Raw genomic sequence first — 18211 nt, forward strand, 5'->3', positions numbered from 1 at the left:
CAAGTACCCCACATATGCATGATCTAAATTTAACAGTTATTAGTATTTTGCCTTTTTTGCTTCATCTAATTTGGGGGTAAATTACAGACATTGTGACACAGGCACTTTTCTAACATTAAGGACGTACCATTAACATGCCTACTGAACCTGACAGTGAATCTTTGTTATTTGATACATTCTGTCCATATTCAAATTTCCTCATTGTCTCAAAATGTCTCTTCCAGCTGGATTGTTCAAACCAGACTCTGGTGAAGAGCCACTCATTGTATTTGATCATATCTTCTTCTTCTTCTTCTTCTTGTTATCTTTTTTTGAGAGAGAGAGCGTATGTGTGAGCACACGTATGGGCGGGAGGGGGGCAGAGGGAGAGACAGAGAATCCCAAACAGTCTCCACACCCAGTGCAGAGCCCAGTGCGGGGCTTGATCCCACGAACTGGGAGATCATGACCTGAGCTGAAATCAAGAGTCCCGACACCTAACAGACTGAGCCACTCAGGCACCCCCTTTTTTTTTTTTTTAAATAATAAAAACCCACTGAGAATTCCTGGGATGGTGATTATCGCCCCCCATCCTGAAGGGAGGAACCAACACTGTAGGAAATCACTCAGAAGTCACACAGCCCCAACACCTCTGGCCAAAACAAGAAGGAGAAAAATCATTCCCCTGAATATTGGTCAGGCTTTGTTCATCCAAAAAGGGTTGGGAGGACAGACACAGAAGGGACCCTCGCGTGACACTGGGGGTGGGATGGCGGTGTGCTGGACCCCAAGCTGGCTTCTTCACAAGCTGGGGGAGACACAGATCCACTTCTCTGGGGTTGGAGTTCTTGGTCCCCGGGCTCATTTCTTACCCTTCATGAGGCTGTCACTGCCCCAGGGAAAATTTCCATTCTGTAGGTCCAAGACAAGTTTGTCAGTAGTGAGGTAGATACAGTGCTATGATGAAGCCATCATCTGGGAGATGTTCTGGGCTGCCCAGACTTTGTGTGGTCTGATACAGCCAGGGTTCCTGCTCAGGGCTTCTTCAGGGTGAGCAGGTTGGGGTCAAGGGTTCACACAAGGTTTGGTCTCAACCCCTGTCCCCATCCTTACTCCTCTAGCCCTTCTTTGGGCTGTCAGATCCAAGGTTATGCTCAGATAGCTCATGCCCGGTCCCACTTTGGTCCCCACCTGTGGACCCGCTTGCAGGCAGCTGCTGTATTTGGTCGTATCTTCTACGTCTCTCTTCCTCCAGACGGGGTCTCCCCCTCTTCTCTCACCCCCTCTCTTGCCTTTTTGTCCCCTGTGACACTGACTTGCGGATCACTGTTTTGTGAAATGTCTCACCTTCTGGATTCTTCTGATTCCTTCCTTCCAAAGTTGTTGAACTTGTTCCTCTATCCTATGTATTTTCTGTGAACTCAAGTGAGTTTTAGTGGTCTGTTTGAATTGAGTTGAATAATATTTTATCTTTGAAGCTACTTCTCTGTGGCCACGTGCAGCTTTGGGACATACCCTCGTGTTAACAGAGGGGTACTTTTCCTCTTTTGAAAGGCCTAGCATTTGCATGAAGGTAGCGTAAGAGCCTGGATCTGTGTTTACTGTGACAATTTGATTTTAATACATTGGTGTTGACCTCTTGGGGTGATGACTCCCTCGACCCATAGTTCCCTGGTTCCCCACCATGGAGGGAGGCCTGTGGGTCCTCCAGGGCCCAAGAGGAAGTTGCAGCCTCCTGGGAGGCTCTAGGGCCCCTGCTTGTTTCAGGGGTAGAATGGAGAGCTTTGTTCTGGGTTAGGCGGGGTTTCTGGTAGGCTCTACTTCACCCCCCCCCCATCCCCACCCCCGAGACCCACATTTGGCAAAGAGAAAGCACGTGTTGGGTTTCCCATTATTTTCCCATGTGAAAGTCAGGTCTCCCCTGCTGGTGACCTGTCAGTGGCTGGTGGTGGTCAGCTTGTCCAGGAGAGGAGTTGAAGGTTCTCCAGAGGCAGAGAGCAAATGCTGTTGTCTCCGTGCCTGGTCTTCTGTGACTGCTTTCACCTGGCTTTTTATGGTATTTCCCCAGCTAGGATAATGAATTTCCTTGAGGGGCAAAAGTAGAAAGCTGTAACTTTTCTGCAGAATGTATAGACTAGAGGATTACTAATGAATTCTAGAGCTGGAGAAGACATCTAAGGATTTAGGATATTATGTAGGATAGAAAATTTAATAATGAGCTGTATTTATTTCTTTGGGTCCTGGCTTCCAAACAGTTTACAGGTTACCCTTAAACAACATGGGGATTAGGGGAGCCACCTGCCCCCCAGTGCGGTCAAAAATCCACAGCATATACCTTTTGGCTCCCCCAAAACTTAACTACCGTAGCCTACTGTTGAAGCCTTACTGATCACATAAACAGCCAATTAGCATGTGTTTTGTGTGCTATATGTATTATATACAGTATCTTTACAATAGGGCAAGCTAGAGAAAAGGAAAAATTATTAAGGAAATCATAAGAAAGGGAAAATACATTTATAGCACCGTACGGCATTATTTTTTTAAAGTTTTATTTGTTTACATAATCTCTACACCCAATGTGGGGCTCTAATTCACAGCCCTGAGATTGAGTCGTATGCTCTTCCGACAGAGCCAGCCAAGTGCCCTAGCACTGTATTGTGTTTATCGAAAACAGCCTGCATGTGAGTGGACCCATGCGGTTCACAACCCACGTTGTTCAAGAATCCACTGTATTTTTATAGCGTAAACATACTTCATGGACTTATTGTCGATTGTGTGGTAGCACAGATGTTTGGAATATGTTACTTTAGCTGTTACTGGTTGTGATTTAGGAAGTACTTCTATTACCAAAATGGCATTTTATTTATTTTTTTATTTTTTATTTTTATTATTATTATTTTTTTTTAACGTTTATTTATTTTGAGACAGAGAGAGACAGAGCATGAACCGGGGAGGGGCAGAGAGAGAGGGAGACACAGAACCGGAAGCAGGCTCCAGGCTCTGAGCCATCAGCCCAGAGCCCGACGCGGGGCTCGAACTCACAGAACGTGAGATCGTGACCTGAGCTGAAGTCGGACGCTTAACCGACTGAGCCACCCAGGCACCCCCAAAATGGCATTTTAAGAAAAAGCTACCCTCACCGAATGTAAGGCCAAATTATGACCTTTTCATCTCTTTCTTTGTAACACAGGAAATCTGGGATCCTCTTATGCAGTGGCTGGGGAAGCATGTGGATCCTGAAGGAGTAATCAAGTCCAGCAAGCTCTCCCTTAAGTTTCTTTCATCCTACACGCCCAACATAGAAATCACCCCATCTGCTCTACCCGTGGTGACTGATGTGGAGTCCTTCTTATCAGAGAATTTTAACTTAGAGATCTACCGACAAAATCTGCAGACAAAGCGACTTGGAAAAGTAATTCTGTTTGCCGAAGTGACGCCCACCACGATGAACCTTCTGGACGGGTGAGTTCTGGCCAGACATCGTGCACCGGCTCAGAGGAGTCTCATTATATCGATTGTTCTGTCTAACCAGTGCTGGGGGAGAAGGGGTAAAGATGACGAAGGAGAGTTCTCATCAACCCATTAGCAAGGTGGGAATACCCTTGTCCTGTCCGAGGTAAAGCACAGGGAGAAAAATTAAATAATGATTTCCTTGATCACAGATTCATATTTTAAAGCAGGGGGATTTTGTACATTGTGACCCACTTCCTTTAGTATCAGGCCTTTCAGATGATCCTTGGCGAAAGAACTTTAACAGGTGGCATTATTACTCAGGCCATCATTTGATTTTTTGTATTGGTATAGCCAGTGTTAAACATTTAGTTGAAAATGTTTTGCGGGAGCACTAGGACAGCAAATCTGAACGACACGTATGCTGCGCTAGATGGAAACACAGTGGAGATTTCGTACTTTTGGAAACCTGTTTTGAAATGTTCCCATCCAGCACATTTTGTCGACACTCTGCCGTCCCATTCGGATGTTCAAGATTTATTCTTCCTGAGTTTTCCTTCTTATTTTTTCTGTCTCGTGGACTTTTTTAAAAAAAGTTTTTATTTAAATTCCAGTTAGTTAACATACGGTTTTGGGTGTACAATGAAGTGATTCAACACTTTCGTACCTCATCCTGTGCTCATCACGACAAGTGCATCCTTAATCCCCATCACCTATTTCCCCCACCCCCCACCCGACCACCCACATGTCCTCTGCAGTTAAGTGTCTGTTTCTTGGTTTGCCTCTCTCTTTGTTTTTTCTCCCCTTTGCTCGTGTTTCATGGACGTTGGTTAAAGGTTAAAAAATGGCAAACAGATGAAAGGATTTTTTTTTTAACTCTTAAATTAGTATTAACCAGTACTCTTCTATTGAGATAGTTTAAAACGTAGGCTTATAGAAGGAGTGAATAAGAAAGACATCTTCCCTCAACATGGGACTAAAATTTCAGGAATGTTAAGACTCCAAAAGAACCACTGGATTTACAGTTTCTAGGCATTTTCTTTCATAGGACTGCACAATTAGATGCATAATTCAATGCAGGGAAATATTTGGGGCTTTCTTAATAATTTCTGGAATTCGGTAATATGTTGATACGGTATGTTGAAATGATACATTACCTTAGTATTTTCTTGACTGTCCTGCTCACACCTACTCCCTTCTCATGGAACTGGCAGTTTTATGTGGGTATAGTATGTAGAGAAAGCACCAGTGTAGCGGCATTGGTCTAGCGAGGCAGGTGTAGTGGGAAGGGGAATACGAGCCATGGTCATGAACAGTTCTTGTTTGCTGTTTTTTCTTGTGTTGTCAGGTACTTTCATTTTTCAGCGTTCCCACCCTCTCCCGCCTCCCCTCCTTCCCAGTCCCCTGTTCTCAGATGAGCAGGAAAAAGCCTGTGTTGGTATATGGAACGATCATTACTTGCTTGTGTGAACTCTGTGATAATCCTTTGTTACTCAAGAGAACACCATATTGAAAATATTGAAAAGGTGACCTATTATTATTATATTTTCCAAATAAAAAAATCAGACATAGTACTTAAGATAAGATTTGGAGAGATTAAATTTAAATAGAAAAATATTGGCACGTCTTGTCTGTTTTTGTTGGACAATCAGCGAAGGATATTTTATGTTGGGATGATCTTGAATAAGTGGAATGACAGCCTCTGAGCTTATATAGCGGGCAGTGCATTACTAAGAGGGCTCTGAGCCCTTTCAAGTGGATGGACTGTGTCTCCTGTGTAATCAGATGGTTGGGTTTCTTTATACCCTGGTGAGCATGTGTTTTAGGATAGAAGAAAAATGCCATGTAAATACACCTGCTTTAGTGCCCTTGGATCTTGGTAAGTTCCTTTTTGATATTGAACTTTTGTTTTTGTTTGTGTTTTTTTTAAATTCTGTCTTAAGCAACTCGGGTCTGTAAAAATGTGTAGGTGAGCTCAACAGTAGTGGAGTCAGAACCTTCTGGAGGATAAAGAGTTTTTATTTTTACCAAGGAAAAAGAATATTTTGGCCTTTCCGAGGGCATTTGGGAAGCTTCTTTGTTTCTCTTCTTGTCTGGTCTCTGTAGAGCACAGAGAATGAAATGGCTTTGATGATTAATGATTAATCCCTCCGCCTGGCACAGAGCAGATATTGAATAAATAAATAGTGGCTGCTCCGTGTAACTTACAGATGTCTTCTTCCACTGCTCGTGTGGGTCCCGTCCTAACGCTAACAGATAAAGTTACTCACTGCAGCCTTGTGAGTCAGCAAGCCTGGTGAGAAGTTCCTGGGGGTGGGGTGGATGGACTGTATCCTTTTTTAGGAGAAGGACTTTGAAGCGGTCACCTTGGTGCCAGAAACTCAGTTGTGCACAAAAGGACCATGAGATAGATTTGTGAAATATATGGCTTATCACTCTCTGAGAGTGAGACCGAGACCATTTCTGTAGCTAATACTCTATTTGATCCCACGTGGGCCGTCCTCATAGAAGCACAGTCTATGGTCGTGGTAATAATAATAATAATAGCAACTAACATGTATTAGAAGCTTTTATCTTCCAGCCACTGGTGCTGCGTATGTTACACATATCCATCAATTTCATACGTCATCTTTTAGTGCCTAGGGCCATCAGAGTCAAACTCTAGTATCACACCAGCATGTAGGAAGCTACGTATCACAATTTACTGAATTGTTCCTGTGGACTGACCACATCAATAAGTCCAGGGCAAGAAGACTTTTCAAAACTGTGGCCTGGGTTTGAACTCTGTGTGTGCCTCTCTCTTTACATCTGTTACCTCTGTGGCTCTTTCCTTATAGTCTGGAATAGAAGTAAAATGTAAATTAGATACTCTTTATTATAAGGTTTCTAAAATCCTTTTTCTGTGCCCCTCCTCACCCACAGCGACTTATAGCAGCTAAAAATTGGGAGTTCTCTTCCCGAGAAGGGAGGGGGAAAGTACGCAGTGGGGAACAGCCAGCAATTTCTGCCACAGTCCCAAATATCTGTGTTGCACCTTTTTCCCCGTTTCCAAAACTCTCGCCCCCTCCTCCAGGAAGATAGCCCTGCCAGTCTACTTGTTTATTTCCTCTCGAGCAGATTCAGGATCTCTGGGGATGGAGTCTTCTTACTCAGGGCTGGACGTGGCTCCCTGAGGTCTGGCGGTCTGCTGATTAAAACAGACGTGTTCTCAAGGGCACCTGGCTCAGTTGATTAGGCTTTCGACTCTTGATTTCAGCTCAGGTCATAATCTCACAGTTTTGTGAGTTCGAGCCCCGCATTGAGCATGGAGCCTGCTTGGGATTGTCTCTCTCCCTCTCCCTCTCTCTCTCTGCCCCCTCCCCCGCTCACACGCTCTCTGTCTCTCTGTCTCTCTCTCTCAAAAAAAATAAATAAATAAAAACTAAACTACAAAACCCCCCAAACCACAAACGCAGGCATGTTCTGTGTCCCCAGCACTCCTGTGCACTGTGCTGCTGTGGGTGAAGTGGGGCCCATGGAGTACCCTGGGCGGGGAGAGGAAAGACTCCCTGAGCTGGCGGTAGGCAGGTTTCCCGGCTGTGTCTGGCAGCCCTGGTTCTGTTCTCCAGGAAGGTCTCCCTCGCCTGGTGTCCGTGGGGTCATGGCTTTGCCTCTTGGGGAGGTCTTAACTGCACCACGTCTGAGATGTGCGTCAGAGGGGCTGGGCGTATGACATCCACTGTCTATGAGGGTTTGGGGTCTGGGTATTGTTTTGAGGGTGAACAATCACAGCCTTTTCTAGGTCAGCCTTATGGTTTCCATGGAGATAGAAGTTTCTGAAGACTTTAGTAGGCCTCTGATGGTTCCGTGTGACTAGCCGTCAGTGATCTTATCAGGACAGAGTGTTTCAGTCTAAAAGCTCTGGTCTGTCAAAGGCCTCGATACTCTGCTCATCCCCTTCTCTCCCAGTTAGATGGTGGCTCCCCTGGCTGAATGAAACGGTGGCTTGGATGAAAAAAAGGCCAGGCCCTCCATGACATCTTTGGCACAAGGCTCCAGGCTGTCTTTGCCGAAGCACCTGTCTTAGCACCTACTGGGGCTGGCGAGACAGCCCCACAGGCTCCATCGTAGATTGCTGGTTGCCAACCGAGAGCCCCTCTTATCAGGGCTCTTTTCTTTTGCATCCTTTGAGGTCAGTTAGCTCTAGTGGAGATCATTTCTCTTTCAGTGAACTTTGCCGAGGGTGTCAGGAAGGACTGACAAACGCTGACATTGTACGTTTTCAGAGTTCTTTATTGTAATGGTACAGCTTCTAACAGGTGCATGGTCTTCTTCCCAAGCTATAGAAAGCCAGGCCTCTATTGAGTGCTTTTTCTTTTTAAGTTTATTTATTTTGAGAGAGAGAGAGAGAGAGAGAGAGCACGCGAGAGCACGAGAGCGCAAGCAGGGGAGGGGCAGAGAGAGAGAGGGACAGAGAGAGAATCCCAAGCAAGCTCCGCACTGTCAACACAGAGCCTGAGGTGGGGCTCGAACCCATGAATCGTGAGATCATGACCTGAGCTGAAGTCAGACGCCCCTCTTTTTTTTTTTAAATTTTTTTTTTTCAACGTTTATTTATTTTTGGGACAGAGAGAGACAGAGCATGAACGGGGAATGGGCAGAGAGAGAGGGAGACACAGAATCGGAAACAGGCTCCAGGCTCTGAGCCATCAGCCCAGAGCCTGACGCGGGGCTCGAACTCACAGACCGCGAGATCGTGACCTGGCTGAAGTCGGACGCTTAACCGACTGCGCCACCCAGGCGCCCCCAGACGCCCCTCTTTTGAGTGCTTTGCTACTGCGTGACGATAGCGGTCTCCAGTTATGAGCCCCCGAGACCCATATTCTCTCCAGCTGCTCCCTGCCTCGGTCCTCCACATTAGACTGCAGTTTTAGGCCTTGTTTTTTGGGACAAGTGTAAATCCAAACCCTGGGGCACACCGTATTCAGGTACCAATTTCTAGGTCACTTAGGATTAGACAGATATTTCCAAATTAAAGTGTTTCAAGCAGGATTGAAGTTTATTTCTCTGTCCTATAGGTGAGGTAGGCTGAGACAGGCAGTCCAGGGGTGGTCAGTGTGTGGCCCACAGTGTCAGGGACGCAAGTGAGTTGCACTGTCACCCTCAGCAAGTGGTCTAAGAGCAGCCCAGGCATTTATGTTCTTGTTCTAGCCAGTAAGCAGGAGGATGTGTATGGAGGGTGTGCCTCACTCTTTATGGACTCTTTCCAGAAATTGCTCATGACATTTTTGTTTATACTCTAGGGCTAGGATCTAGGCACATGACCATATCTACCCGCAAAGAAGGTGAGGAAATAAATGTGGTCTTTATACTCAGTATCCATGAATCCACTGCAAATCAGGGTCCTTGTGCTAGGGAGGAATGGAGACTAGATATCAGAGAACAATTAGAAGTCTCTGTCCCAGGCATGGACTTTTTATTTGTCAGACTACTAAGAAAAATAGCTGGGGGCCTTTAAGTTGTATCCAGATGAGGATAGCTCCAGTGTCTATAAGGTTTGAAATCATTGGTGAAAATAATTTATTTGAATAGTAACACTAGTTCTGTTTCATTGCTTACTCAATGCCATTAGAGGTATTTTTCTTATGTTACTAGTGTAAATCTAGGGCGATTTGGAAATTTCTCTTCTGACAACTATTTTGGAGGGCATTGTGCTTTCTTCTTTGACTGCAAACCCAGTGAAATGACCGTGGCCCTGAGACAGACACTGAAAGCTTTCATTTGACCTCAGGGTATGAAATCAGGCTGGTCCAAAGGCCATGAACACCTACCACCGTCACCTCCTTCCCGTAACCTGTGAAATTTATTTTATTTTATTTTATTTTATTTTATTTTATTTTATTTTATTTTATTTTATTCATTTCATTTATTTATTTTATTTTATTTATTTCATTTTATTAATTTAATTTAATTTAATTTTATCTTCTTTCATCTTTTTAAATGTCTATTTATTTTAAGAGGGAGAGAGAACGAGCGAGCAGGAGAAGGGCAGAGGGAGAGAGAAAGATCCCAAGCAGGCTGCATACTGTTAGTACAGAGCCCGACACGAGGCTTGAACCCACAAACCACAAGGTCATGACCCGAGCCTAAACCAAGAGCTGGTCTCTTAACCGACTGAGCCACCCAGGAGCCCTTAACCTTTGAATTTTAAAGGTGTGTTATGGGACAGCTGGGTGGCTCAGTCGGTTGAGCATCTGACTTCAGCTCAGGTCATGATCTTTACGGTTCGTCAGTTAGAGCCCCGTATCGGGCTCTGTGCTGACAGCTCGGAGCCTGGAGCCTGCTTTGGATTCTGTGTCTCCCTCTCTCTCTGTCCTTCCCCACTAGTTCTCTCTCTCTCTCTCTCTCTCTCTCTCTCTCTCTCTCTCTCTCTCTGTCTTTCTCTCTCTCAAATAAATAAACATTAAAAAAATAAGAAAAAATAAATAAAGGTATATTAGTAATTCAGTAGAGGGCGGGGGAGGTCTGGAGAAAGGGAGTAACCAGGGGAGATAAGGGGGCTGCTTGCTAATAATTAAATCAGGACAATTGAAGGGCTTCCCTCTCCAAAAATAAAAAGTGAAAGCCATGTCCGTGAGTGATGTTCCCCCAGAAGTCTGACTTGGCTGAGCTACCCATCCAGTCTGGTTAGAATAGATCATTTCACCCTGTATCCCCTGCTCCAGTCATTTTCTTGGGCATGTGTTTCTGACCATGACATGTATTTTCTACTCTATTGTCAGGGTAACCTTTTAAATTTTTTTTTTTTTTTTTTTCAACGTTTATTTATTTTTGGGACAGAGAGAGACAGAGCATGAACGGGGGAGGGGCAGAGAGAGAGGGAGACACAGAATCGGAAACAGGCTCCAGGCTCTGAGCCATCAGCCCAGAGCCTGACGCGGGGCTCGAACTCACGGACCGCGAGATCGTGACCTGGCTGATGTCGGACGCTTAACCGACTGCGCCACCCAGGCGCCCCCAGGGTAACCTTTTAGATGTGATGCTGGTGTTGATTGCCTTTAGACACCTTTCTTTTTCTTTCTGCCCTATTTCCTGGTAGGTTTCCCTGTGACCAGTTAGCTCAGCTTGTTGGATAGAGTCCCCAGGGCGTGGATTCAGTACTCTGTCTGGCCCAGTGAACTTCATTGTGTCCCATAGTCACATCCTACAGCCACGCACCACAGAAGCCGTTTGCAAATGTGAGCTCTTGGTGGTGGTGGGGTCTACACAAGGGGGTATGGCAGGCCACTGAATCCATCGCCACTGCTGGGAGAAACACTTCCAAGTGGCGTGGTTGGGGTGCCACACTCTGTCTAATCTGGTAAGTGATGATTGGCCCTCTGCTCTGGGGAAGGCGTTAGGCCTAGACCGTGGAGCACAGAGCTTGGGGGTAACTGAGTTGTGATCATTTTGGAACTGTCACTTATTAGACTTTGACTTATGTCATCTTTTTGATGACTTTTACCAGGTCATTTGAGATATTGAAATAACTCACGTGTGAAGCCACAGTTTATGGAGTGGTAGATGAGGACAGACTTGTTCATACTGATTTCCTCGGCATACTTCTATATCCTCAATAAACTGGTCAAGGGTGGGCTCTTTTATCTGCAAAGGATAATAGGGATTTCCTTATTAAATAAGTTTATTTCTTAGTATTGTTTTAGGCCCTTGATTTCTCAGAGGCATAAGCTTGCCTTCATCACTGATGGAGTAAGCATTTATGGAGTGCCTTCTATATGCCAGGCACTCTGTTAGGCACTGGAGGGAGAATGATGGGGAAGGAACTACCCAGCCCTTCCAGTGCATCGGAAGAATCAGATGCCAGTGCTGTTCAGGTCACACAAGCCGCGTGTGCCCTTCTTGTTCTGAGAGCTGGGAGTTTGGGCAGAGAGAAGTGGGTGCGGTAGGTGATGTGATGTAGGGAAGGAAGTAGACTGGTCACTGAATTGTTTTTGAGCAGGTACTATGTGTCAGGCATCATTCCTGCTACCAGAGATCTCCGGGTCTGGTAGGGGAAGATGCTGGAACTGAAGATTTTGTCACCCGGTAGCTCTCTACCCTTGGCAGTGTTCCTGCCCTGGTTCTTGCTTTCCTCAGCTGTGAGGTCTGGGGCGCTGGACGCTCCCTCCATGTGAGCAGACTTGATCGGGCCATCTTCCCGAGTCTGCCCTTTCCACCAGCCGGCCTTTCTGTCTTTCCATAACCTCCAGCGCTTTTAGAGGGCTGAAGTGGTTTTGTGAGTTGGGCTCCCGTCGTTTGAGAAAACTTTGTATGGGAGACCATTGCCTTTCTACGGGCAAAGGGAATGAAAAGGAAAAGTAATCCTATAACATAGTTTTTGCAGACATTTGGGGGAAATCGCATTGCGGAGAATGGCCACCATCATTTGAGAAGGTATTTTTGTTTCAGAGTTTGGGGCCAATCCCAGCTTTTTGCCTCTGTGCGTGTGTGTCTCCTCAGTCCCAAACGTCTCTTCCCCCTTTTCTGCTCTTCTGGTTCTGCTCCCCTAACTTGCTCTCCTGCACACCCTCCTCCCCTGAAGTCGAGGCCTGAGAGACAGAAATTGGGCTGGAACTAATTTAATGGCTGAGTGACCTCACAGTAGAGAAACAGCCGGATCCTAATAGGGGTCTTTGTCTACATTTCCACCCTGGCTGGTAGCATGCCCGTCAAGAGTCAAGCTAGAGACACAGGTGGAAGCGATTAGACCTGTCATAAGGTTTGAAAAATTGATTCTGGAGGCGAAGTGAATAGATTGAACTTGACAGTGTTGTCCTAAAGATTCTAAGGGAAAATTCTGTAGTTTAATTTGAAATCCCTTGATTATTCATTAGTTTTCCAGATGGCTTTTGTTGATGTTTTACATATTAATGCCTGTATTGTGTTATTGGTGTACTCTTAATGTGCACATAGGTAACGAGCAAAGAATAAATACGTGGTAAGTGTCCCAAATTAATGGGATGTTGTTGTAATCGTGAAGTAAAGGGTTTTTAAAAAGTTGATTGCTTTGGAATAATTACTCTGAGCTCTTTTATGGGCCGGTTTGGTGCTTTTAAAGTGGAAATTATTGAGGAATTTTAAAGAAACCTTCATTTTAATGTTTACTTCTAAACTAAGGTTTAGAACAGAACTCCAGCCTTTGACTCTGGAGGTCATGACTGAAGGGCTGTTCTGGCAAGTTCTCCATCAAATGCTTCCCCCCCCCCCCCCCCCCGCCCCCAGTTCAACACCTGAATAAGTTAACCTTTCATGTGCCAAGCTCCTGGAAGTGAAGTGGCCTATTATTTTCCAGAGATGCCTCCACATCAATTTTTAGTGTTTGAGAATGTTTACTTTCACGTTCTGTAACTGATTTTTTCAGGCAGGATAAACTTATTGTGAGGTTTGACATTTTACGGTGGTTACGGTGCGTTCTGTGTAGATGGCGTTTTCATTAGAATTGGACCTTCTTTGACTCTCTCTCATTGTTCAACCACATTTGACTGTCCGACGACCTGAAGCGTCCCAGGTCTTACTGTGCGGGAGAGTGAGGGTGAGTGTAGCCGTCAGGCCGATGCCTTGTGAACAGCCAACAAAGGACAGACTGCCCAACCGTGACGGCGGTTCTGCTGTGCCCGGCACACGGGGGAGGTTCTTCCTCTGGAACCTTCTTCCAAACACACAGCACAGTCCTTTGCATGTTCTCAGTGGTAGTGGTCTCACTCTTGAGAGTATACCAGGATTTTAGAAAAAACAAAACAAAACAAAAAACAACAAAACAAGGTGTACCCCTTGTGCGCAGTATTTGCAAAAACAACTAGTTCCGTGGCTCACTCGTTTCTCCCTTCCTTCCTTCCTTCCTTCCTTCCTTCCTTTCTTGGGTATTTATTTATTTAAATTGATTTATTTTTAAGAGAGAGAGACAGAGCGTGAGAGGGGCAGAGAGAGAGGGAGACACAGAATCTGAAGCAGGCTTCAGGCTCTGAGCTGTCAGCACAGAGCCTGACGTGGGGCTCGAACAAACTGCGAGATCGTGACCTGAGCCTAAGTCAGATGCTTAACTGACTGAGCTACCCAGGCACCCCCCCCCCCCACCCACCATTTTCCCCCCACTCATTTCTAGTTACTGAGGATAGACTCTTGGTTTGACCTAAGGGCTTAGATCTCGGGATGGGATATTACTGTCCTGGGTTGGGATTCCAGTTCTGCCTTTTACTATATGAGTGACCTTGGGTAAATCAGAGACCATTCAAGCCTCCACTTCCTTATCCATATGATGTAGCTGGTAATAGTCTCTGCTTTCTTCTTCTTCTTCTTCTTCTTCTTCTTCTTCTTTTTTTTTAAATTCAGTCGCTCAACTAATTTGTCTTCAGCACCAGCCATGTGCAGGCCTTCGGGGTAAGCTCTGGGATCCAGTGGGGAGAGGCAGCAGACATGCGAGACCTTTCTTCCAGGAGCCTGCATCCACCCCAGTATCTGAGGAGGATGTACTGAGATATGTCTGCAAAGCTGTCTGTACAGAGCTTATAGTTTTGAAAAATTTTTAATGTTTATTTATTTTTGAGAGAGAGAGAGAGTGCGAGTGAGCAGGGGAGGGGCAGAGAGAAAGGGAGGCAGAATCTGAAGCAGGCTCCAGGCTCTGAGCTGTCAGCACAGAACCTGATGCGGGGCTCGAACTCACGAGCCATGAGATCATGACCTGAGCTGAAGTGAGCCACCCAGGTGCCCCATCAGCACAGAGCTTATATTGACTGCACTGTCACTATCATTTAAACTTTGCTGTAATCCTTTTTTTTTTCTTCTTTTTTTGACCTTCATCAAGCCTTCTTCAATGGCAGTGTGTGCGTGCCCATGAAACAAATCAACATTGTCTTCACCGCAGATTGTACTATGTGTTTTCTTGGGGTGGAGTTTTTGTTGAAGGTTTTGGCAGTTTTTTCCCATCAGACAAGAAGCATGATGGCTCATCACGAGTTACTATTTTGCCAAAAATGTGTTATTTTAGTCCAGCTTTTCTTGAAAGATGAGAAAACAGTCAGTTGTGCATGTTTGTGTTGCCCTTAAAATATGCAGAACGAGTTCCCTTTTTTTTTTTTTATCAAGCTTTCTCTATTTTAAAATCTTAACAATTTATCATTTTCTTAGGCAACAGCAATCATTTGGAAAAAGCTGGAACGTCTACCCTTTGAACATTTTCGTTGGTCCCACGGATATGCCTTGTGCGTAGCCGTGATATGCACGTATCTTCCTTGAGCCCCTGAACCTCTTGTACCAGTTAGAAGCGCTTGTGTTTGATGATGCTTCGCTGTCTTCAGTTGCTTGAAACATCTCGGATACTTCTTACCCCGCAGAGTTGCTCAACTGTATGTTGCACTTGATATTCATTTTGTCAGATGCCTCTGTTCCGTTCGAATGAGTAATAAAATACCACCAAGGGTAATAAAGCCAAGTTTGTGGTTGGGAAAGGCCTTCACTAAGATGGTGATAGGGAACTCCCTAGGCTTGTTTTTTCCCCAGTTCAGATACATCTTAGAGGGAAAGCCAAGGGTTAACTGCAGTTGAGAAGCGAGCCGCGTCCCGTGGTGGTTGGGACTGTTTTTTCTCCCAGTTATTGAGGGCAGAGGAGTTATTTCTTAGCGACAGGGCCGTGTACATGCCCTGGGCGGCCCAGAGTGGGCGGATGAGCCATCTGGCTGACACTGGCCAGGGCATCATGGGTACCGACAGCATCTCAGGTCTCGGAGTGTCGTTGGCGAATTCCATGACTTCCCATCTGAAAATGAACAAAGTGTAGTGATATCCACTCATGGGAATGCTGCCATGTTGAAAGGGTCAAAGGGAGTTAGTGAAATGCGGAGCCCTGTGCTCAGTCTCTGACATGAGTGGGTGGTGAGTGCTGGTTCCGTCTCCTCTTTGTCTGCCTTCTAACATGGGTGCTTTCTCCAGATGGAGACGGCTGATGGCCACCTGCTTGGAAACTGCAGAAATGAACCTTGAGAATATGTTCCAAGGTTCTGATGCAGTAAAAAGTGTATGATAAGAAAACACCATTTTAATTTTTTTTAATGTTTATTTATTTTTGAGAGAGAGAGAGAGAGAGAGAGAGAGAGAGACCCCAAATGTGATTGGGGGAGGGGCAGAGAGAGAGGGAGACACAGAATCTGAAGCAGGCTCCAGGCTCTGAGCTGTCAGCAGAGAGCCCAACGCAGGGCTTGAACTCACAAGCTGTGAGATCATGACCTGAACCAAAGTCGGATGCTTAACTGACTGAGTCACCCAGGCACCCCAGAAAACAGCATTTTAAAAACTTGGTTAGGTGACAACATGAATAAGGACATCGTGCTAAGGGAGAGAAGGGAGAAAAAGATCAGTACTGTGTGATATAACGTATATGTGGAATCTAAAAAAGCCAGACTCGTTAAAAACAGAGTTAAATGGTGGTTACCAGGGAATGAGGGGTGGGAGACTTGAACAGATGTTGTTTAAGGGACAAACTTGCAGGGCGTCTGGGTGGCTCAGTTGTCTGGCTTTGGCTCAGGTCGTGATCTCACATCTCAGTTCGTGGGTTTGTGCCCTGGGTTGGGCTCTGTGCTGACAGTTCAGAGTCTGGAGCCTGCTTTGGATTCTGTGTCTCCCTTTCTCTCTGCCCCTCCCCTGCTCGTACACTCTCTCTCAAAAATAAATAAACATTAAAAAAAAAAGGTACAAATTTGCAACAAGTAGTCCCCAAGCCCTCAAATAAGTCCTCATGCTCTAATGCCTAGCACGGTGAATATCGACAACAGTATCACATAACCGCCAAACTTGCTTAGAGACTTAGAACCTAATTATTCCAACTGCTAAAAAGAAATGATAAGTAATGGGATAGAGGGGCCGATTATTGCTGCAATAGCCATCATATTACAATATCTAATTGTATCAAATTTACATCTACATGTTAAATTTATACAATAATAGGCTTCAATTAAAAAAGTAAAACTCTCAATGCAAAAAAGTAACTCTCAGTTTGTGAGTTGACATTAGTTTCTGAGTGGAAAAATTTTAAATCTTCTTAGAATTTGGTGTTCATGATGACCCAAGTATGGCCACTTGCCTGTATACACGTGCGGAGGTAGAGGCTGAGCTGTGGATTAAAACATTGGTTAAAATGTGTTAGGTGAGGGGCTCCTGGTTGGCTCAGTTGGTTGAACGTCCGACTTCGGCTCAGGTCATGATCTTGTGGTTTGTGAGTTCGAGCCCTGCGTTGGGCTCACTGCTGTCAGCCTGTCAGTGCAGAGCCCGTTTTAGATCCTCGGTCCTTCTCTTTGCCCTTCCCCTGCTCGCTCGCTCTCTCTCTTTCTCTCTCTCTCTCAAAAATAAAAAATTAAAAAAATTAAATGTGCTAGGTGATCAAGCAGATATTTTTCCTTTGCCTTGTTCTGCATCCCTCTCTATCATTTGCATTTCCATTTCTCCCCTGACGTTGCTTTGTGACTCACTTAGAAAAACTTTGGTTTTTCTTGCACGTAAAACACTTACCTGCTTTGGAGGGGAGGGTTGATTTGCTTTCATCCGCCCCTTGAAAATCCTTTACACACCCACCGTTTATCTGCACACACTCGGAGCTCTGCTATGCCTTTGTTTCTGCTTTTTGTTTTGGAGAGAAGCATGTTCTATTTCTGCATGAGGGGTATTCCGTCACTCTGAGACCCAGACGCCACATTTTTTCTGCATTGCACAAGGGGTCATTCATCATTTTCATTTTTTGTTTGGCTCTCCCACCAGAGTATTCAAATTAGCGAGAAGGAAAATGATGAAGTCATTGCCTGGCAGAGAAGTGTTTTCTCGGGATGTGGGAAGGGGTGGAGGAGACAAGAGAAGAGGAAGGGATTATGAGGAGGTCTGTACCTTACCTCTTTTTTCTGGCCTTTGGTTTCAGAGGTCACCTGGATGCTAATGTCATTTTCACAGTTTAAAACTGTGTAATATATAAACAGAATTTACCCAAAAATGCAACTACATGGTGGGATGGCAGTGTCAGTGACCTTGGAAACTTAGGCTGTCTTTTTTTAAATTTACATCCAAGTTAGTTAGCATATAGTACAGGAATGATTTCGGGAGTAGAATCCAATGATTCATCCCTTACATATAAAACCCAGTGATCATCCCAACAAGTGCCCTGCTTAATGCTCCTTACCCATTTGGCCCAGCCCTCCACCCACAACCCCTCCAGCAACCCCCAGTTTGTTCTCTGTATTTAAGTCTCTTATGTTTTGTCCCCCTTCCAGTTTTTATATTATATTACTTCCCTTCCCTTATGTTCAATCTATTTTGTATCTTAAATTCCACACTGAGTGAAGTCATATGATATTCGTCTTTCTCTGACTGACTAATTTTGCTTAGCATAATACCCCCTAGTTCCATCCACGTAGTTGCAAATAGCAAGATTTCATTCTTTTTGATTGCTGAGTAATACTCCATTGTGTGTGTGTGTGTGTGTGTGTGTGTGTGTGTGTGTGTGTACCACATCTTCTTTATCCATTCATCCGTCAGTGGACATTTGGGCTCTTTCCATGCTTTGGCTATCGTCGATAGGGCTGCTATAAACATGGGGGTGCATGTGCCCCTTCGAAACAGCACACCTGTATCCCTTGGGAAAATACCTAGTGGTACAATTGCTGGGTTGTAGGGTAGTTCTATTTTTAACTTTTTGAGGAAGCTCCACACTGTTTTCCAGAGTGGCTGCACCAGTTTGCATTCCCACCAACAGTGCACAAGAGATCCTCTTTCTCCGCATCCTCACCAA

General features: G+C 45.1%; 1 protein-coding gene across 7 annotated transcripts in view; it reads left to right on the forward strand.

The window, feature by feature from the left end:
- The window catches only part of HLCS (holocarboxylase synthetase), a 239755-nt gene that overhangs the window by 77484 nt on the left and 144060 nt on the right, over positions 1-18211 (forward strand). For all 7 annotated transcript variants that reach the window (XM_045501413.1, XM_045501414.1, XM_045501412.1 and 4 more), the window contains one exon: positions 3170-3441. In XM_045501413.1, the coding sequence (XP_045357369.1) occupies positions 3170-3441 (272 nt within the window). The remainder of the gene's footprint in view (positions 1-3169; positions 3442-18211) is intronic.

This window comes from Leopardus geoffroyi, chromosome C2, assembly GCF_018350155.1.
Source record: "Leopardus geoffroyi isolate Oge1 chromosome C2, O.geoffroyi_Oge1_pat1.0, whole genome shotgun sequence".
Classification (NCBI taxonomy): Eukaryota; Metazoa; Chordata; class Mammalia; order Carnivora; family Felidae; genus Leopardus; species Leopardus geoffroyi.